This window comes from Porcisia hertigi, chromosome 32, assembly GCF_017918235.1.
Source record: "Porcisia hertigi strain C119 chromosome 32, whole genome shotgun sequence".
NCBI classification, from domain to species: domain Eukaryota; phylum Euglenozoa; class Kinetoplastea; order Trypanosomatida; family Trypanosomatidae; genus Porcisia; species Porcisia hertigi.
Window position 1 is genome coordinate 1,495,231 of NC_090591.1, and position 6,000 is coordinate 1,501,230.

General features: G+C 52.0%; 2 protein-coding genes across 2 annotated transcripts; both read left to right on the forward strand.

The window, feature by feature from the left end:
- Positions 1–1,031: 1,031 nt before the first annotated feature.
- Positions 1,032–3,146, forward strand: JKF63_02760 (uncharacterized protein; the record flags this gene model as incomplete). Its single annotated transcript, XM_067898784.1, has 1 exon — positions 1,032–3,146. The coding sequence occupies one exon, from the start codon at positions 1,032–1,034 to the stop codon at positions 3,144–3,146; it is 2,115 nt and encodes a 704-aa protein (XP_067754941.1).
- Positions 3,147–4,164: 1,018 nt separating this feature from the next.
- On the forward strand, positions 4,165–4,995 carry JKF63_02761 (uncharacterized protein; the record flags this gene model as incomplete). Its single annotated transcript, XM_067898785.1, has 1 exon — positions 4,165–4,995. The coding sequence occupies one exon, from the start codon at positions 4,165–4,167 to the stop codon at positions 4,993–4,995; it is 831 nt and encodes a 276-aa protein (XP_067754942.1).
- Positions 4,996–6,000: the final 1,005 nt, after the last annotated feature.

Genomic DNA, 6,000 nt, shown 5'->3' on the forward strand with positions numbered 1-6,000 from the left:
AGGGGGTCGCTAGGGGTGGTGGTGGTCTGTGTGCGTACGGCAGGCTCCCCCTTCCCCCACCGCCCGACTACTCGGCCGCACTGCGCGTACAACGATATCGAGAGATGCACCACGCACTTCTGGTCGTAATGCGAGCGGCTGCCAATGGTCTGACTGAAAAGCGATCGCCCAACCCTGAGAGCATAAGTCGCCCTCTTTCCTCTGAGAGGCGGGGCGGGGGGTTTCATTTGACCACTCTTTACAGCTGTTTTCCGCCAGCCGATGAGAGTGTGACCGCCGACTGGGCTACAGTGTGGCAACACACAGACTTAATGGGATGCTGCTCACTTTTGGAAGTACAAGAAAAGTGATGAATCTTCTGACTTCTTGTCGAGGCTTCTTTTTTTCCTCCGTTTTCGTGGGTATCTTTACCATTTCTGAATGATGGAGCGATGCTTGTGTCATCTTTTCAATGTTGCCTACATCTGAGTGAACGCGGCAGAAAGGATCAAGTCCGTGAATAAAGACGCTAATGCATGTATTGTGAGACGTGCTGCTTATTTTATGAAAAGGCGATATTCTGACTGTGTGGGCCCCTCACCGTGGTGGTCTCCCCCCCCCCCCCCCGAAAGCGTTTGCGTCGCGTGATTGTGCACCTCTCAAGTGCCAGCACTCTTGCGCAATATTGTCTTAATCTGTGAATCCGAGTGTAGTTACTTTTCCGTAGGGGGCTGTGCATCTTCACGCCACCCGAACATGGACGTCTTGAGACTATGTTTGCTTTCCATGTACTTGCTCACTCGACATTCGTTCCCCCACATAATATATATATTTGTCTATATATATATATATATATGTATATTGCACCGCAGCTCTGCAGCCCACTTACTCATTGGCGCTTTCCGCCTCAAACTCACTGGCTCGCGCTGTGTGTCTTGGAGCCACACGCCAGACAACACCTGCCCGGTGCACTAGGTTTTCATCGCCGTGTGGTTTCTTCCTAATTGGTCGTTTTTTTTTGGCTTCTGCAGCCGGGTTCCGCCCCGGCGCTGATGATGAAGCACAAGAGTAGTAAAAGGGCCTTCTTGACAGATGTAGCCTTCAGTGGACCGACACGCGAGGATACACTTAGCGAAAAAGATGAGTTTCTCGCCCCCCTCGTCCCCTTTCACGTGCCTCCGATGCCACACGCCGCGGTTTCGAAGCACTACGTGCCTGTGCATCCGCTCCCTTATAGCCGTGGTCGCACCGCTCGCGCACTTCCGGAGTGGGAGAGGAAGCTTATCCTCTCCCGTCTGCAAAAAGCCAAACCTTTAGACACAGATCGCTTTCAGAAACGTCTTTTGCATGCGAAAATGCGGAATACACGTGAGTATATTCGCCGGGTGCGTGACCGGGTGGAAGATGCCACGCGCCTGGATATTGAGGCTGGCAGGGCGTCCTTCGATCATGCAGAGAGACGGCGCGAGATTATCTTTTACAAGCACCAAAATCTGCTGGAAATCCGGCGGAGGGAGCAGACCCTCAGTCGGGCAAGAAAGTGGTGTACCATTGTCGTCTGCCATGTCTTTCTTGCCGCCCTCATTCAGGAGCGACAAGTGCAAGAGGCATTCAAAACGTTCCGTTTTTTGATGGGCCCGATGGCTCGCCGATTTCTCGCTCTGCGTGCGAGGCGGAGAAAAGCGGCTGAGCAGACGCGCCAGCATCTTGACGAGATTCCTTTCCCTTCTCCCCAGGTTATTCAGAGTATGCGTGGCACGTTCTTCGAGGGGTGGCCAGCCGCACTGCTAGAAAAGCTGGTGGAAAAAGCGAAACCGTCCTACCTTCCCAAAGGAAGCTATCTGATGCACGAGGGAGACATTGGGCGTAGCATGTTCATGATCACCCTAGGCACAATTTCGATTGTGCTCCGCAAGAAGAGCCGCGACAAGCGCCGCACCAAGGAGAACTCCAGCGGTGTCTTCGAACTCAAAGCACCCTGCTACGCGGGTGAGTTTGCCCTTGTGTGCAAGGAGCCGCGGTCAGCATCCATCATATGTGAAACAGGTGTCGGCTGCTGGGCGATATCACCGGAAGACTATGACGAGGTGGCGAAATATCTGAGTCCGCAGGTAGCAAGCAAGCAACGGGAGGCCACGGACGTCCGCCGTCGTGAAAACCTGAAACGGTTCTTCCCACTGAACTTGCCCTTTTTGCGTAACTTCCCCTATTTTGTAAAATTTAGTGACACCAGTCTCTTGAAGCTGATCGACAGTGTGGAGCCGATCGTACTACACAACAGTGACTTTCTATTTCGAAAAGGTGAGTTTGATTCTTCAACATACTTTGTGCAGGACGGTGAGGCTGTCATGCGCGATGATGAAACCGCTGATAGGAAGATCTTAAAGGGAACCTGCCTTGGCGCCTTTGAGTGCTCTTGCGGCGTTAACGAGCCGAAGCGCACCTCGGTTGTGAGCATAAACTACTGCGACGTATGGCGCCTTAGGCGGGATGTGCTGATTGACATAGGCATGACTGAGCCATCTGCACTTTTGCACTGCCGCAGCGCAGCCAAGAAAGATCGGGGGCTGCAAATGCAAAAGAGCAAGCTGGCGCTGCGGTGCTTTCGTAAAGACCCATACATGTCTTTCTGTTGCCCAACCTCCATATTAACCCGTCTCTTTGAGTTGAGCACCCCGACTGTTTTTCTCAATGGTGAGCGCCTCACGGTCATGGGTCAGACATTGAATGCTCTTATTTTTGTGATGTGCGGTGTCGTTGACGTCACCAGAACACGCAACGAGTCTCAGAAAACCTCGAGAGTGCACGTCTCGGCCGACACCGATAGCGATGCTTCCATTCGCAACGCCAACGTGCCGTTCATCGGTCTAAGTCGTGTCATTGGGGCGTATGAGTTCGCCTTGTCCCTAACCAAGTACGCTTGCAGTGTAACGAGTGTTGGTCTGACGGAGGCCTTTGTAGTTCAGCGAGCTCAATTGGACGCGTGTGTGCCTCTGGGCCTCCGCGACGTTATGCATGACAACCTGCGAAGCAGGGATTGTATCAGTCGCGCGTTCAAGCTAGAGAATTCTGGGCTGCTATACAACGAATCGGCTTTGAGCTTCGCACGGATTTACAGAGATATGCGAGTACATCAGCGCGACATTGATGTGTCAGGGTGTCTATAGCTTCTGTCTGTGATCTACACAAGGCCTCCGGTACTTGTTGAGTGAGCGCAAGCGCCAGGGGTGTCTCGAGTCTTAGATACCTTCACCTGCTTTCGGTTTTATCGGTCTTGTTTTTGTCTCTTCGTCGTACCACAAAAATTTCCTGCGCTCCTATTTTGTGCATCATCGCCAAATGACTGTTTACTCCTTCCCTAATCCTGTCCCTGTTTTAACCTGACGTGTACTACTGTGCAAAAGAATACCATGATGTCTTGCCGTCGTTTTTTTTTGCAGTAAATTGTCGCTGTTTTCGGGGCTTTTCGTGCGACGCGCTACTCGCTTTTACCGTGAGCCGGCAGCGGTGAACATCATGCGTGGATCATGCTTTTTTTTTTAGTGGGACGTGTGGGATTGCTGGGGTAGCTGACTTCGATGTGTAGTAGAACTCAGCTCAATCGTTGCCGGAGAACTGCGTTGACTTTTTTCCCACCCTCATCATGTTCATTAGACGCCATCTTCTTTTTGTTTCGCTTGTGAATACTGGAGCTGCACTTTTGATGTTTCCTTCGACTCCCCTCCCCCCCCCCCCCCCCCCAAAAAAAAGGAACAAAGGCCCTCAACGCACGTCGGTAATCCCTGTTGCGCTTGGTGGCTGCGCAAGGACTATGGCGGAGAGGGTCATCAGGTGATTGACAGTCATGATCCTTGCTCCTCTATTTGTATCTCGTCAAGCAGGCCTCTTAGTCGAGGCATCACGGGATATTCTGCTGTAGGTGAAACCTATGGATCAGCTGTACTGATATCAATACGAACGTGTTCCTGATATCCACCTCTTTTCTTTTTTCTTAGATACAATGAAAATGTTCAACTGTTCACTCACTCGTACGCCCTATATGTGATCCCACATTTCTTTAGAGCTCGTCTTATTTGTTCTTCAGGATAAAAAAAAACAAGAGGTATCCCTTCCCCTCCGTGGAGCTGGTGTACACAACCTTTCTACACGACACTGGTTATTCAGCTCGCGCATCGGAAAACTTTCATGGACACTATCCCCGCAAGTACTAATGTTGGCGCGATCTACGCTGACGAAAAACCCTCGCGCCGCGCTGTTTCTATTAGTTCAGTAGACACGGAACCGATTGTGCGGGCGGCCTCTACGCAGTCTGCTGTCTCCTCTACGTCGAACAATGGCGATGCGAAACCTCGGCGGGCTTGGTTTGCCCATGAAAGCGATGATGTGCCGCTGGACGATGATGTGATTGCTGACGCAGCTCTTGTACTTCCTCTCGAGCAGATTTCCGAGGCTCCAGTCGCAGTTGTGAACGCCACCTCGCTGTCGAGTTGTTCTTGTGTAGCGGAGGCTCTTCCCGAGACACTTACGATGGATGTCGGAACAAGGCTGTGCTTGAGCGACGGGACGCTCATAGGTTACATATGCTCCGTTCTAGGACCTGTCAAACAAGCCTTCTACGTGGTCAAAGTGGCCCGTCAAGACTTTGGTGAGCTGTTGACAGCCCAACGCCTCGCGGAGGGGGCCTCACTACACTATGACCTCCTTCACCAGGAAATAATGTACGACCCATTCGAGCAGTGCGACGCTGCAAAAGGGACGGATGCTAGCTACATCAACGATGACGAACTTCCCGGCCACGTGCGTCCTGATTTTTCTGACGACGAAAAGGAGATGGAGTGGAAACGACAAAAGCGGAGTCGCTGTAATGTCGATGATGCGAGCATCAGCTCCGACGAGCCACACGAGGACATCGAGTGGTCAAAGATGCAGCTGGACGACGAAGCGGTGGTCTCTGGGGCTTTTGATGTGGTGGCTCCACAGTGGGTTCGGGGTGCCAATCCTGGTGCTGCTGTGTGAACGCCATTGATGGACAGGGGATTTAACTTCGCGTGATCACACAATCAGATCCCAGCGGCCCGATTGCTTTGATGCTAAAAACTGTTTTTTTTTCCGTTTAAAAGAAACGCAGCTCTTCTCTAAAACCTAAAACGCAGGCTGCACCAACACGTGTCCGGAACCCTTCGAAGCTGGCGGATGTATCTCGGTCCCTTCCTGGAAAGTGAGAGACTCCACCGCTACTCTTTCAGGTGTGGTCATGTAGGTAAGTGATGGGATCTCATCGCTCATCTTGGTGATAACCTCATGTATGCTCACATTCAACCTTCTTACTCCCCATTTCCCTCAACGAATTGCCACTGCTGCTCTTCAACCCGAGTATTGCAATGTGTAGCAAAAACACAACAACTGCAAGCATGGCGCAGCTGTATCTGTACTCCTCTTTCGAACTACGTGGATCCTTTTTCAGTAGATGAGTGTGATTTGGGGTGCGATCCGCTTGTGTGGCTCCAGTGGCGCTGTTTGTCCTTCGATTCTTGACATGCAGACTGCCTAGTGCGCACCACGCGCACAGCACTGCTTTACAGCAGATCGGCCAGTCCCGGAAATGCGAATGACAACGCCGGCTTTATCGGTGCCTAGGGGTGGGGGTCCTGCCCTTGAGGTGTCATTGCCAATGGTGCCGGAGCAGGACGCTAACTAGTAGCCCATCTGCCCATGAGTGCATGTGCTTGATCCTTGCTGCCAGTGTGGTGAGGATGGATACGTTGCAGGCACCCCGCTTCATCTGTATTTGTGAAGCGGATGTAGCCGCCAGAAAGGGCCCCTCTCAGCGCACGCAATTCACCTGTTAAGCTTTTGGTTGTTTTTACAGCGCGCGTGATTGTGCTTTGAGCGTTCTGTCTACCTTTTTCCGATTTGTCACTGCGATTGTCCTATTCCGCCTGCGTCAGGGGTCTTTTCTCAAGGTTCATGGCCAGGTCAAATGCAAATGCTTGCTTGCAGGGGCTGAGAAACATGTCCTGG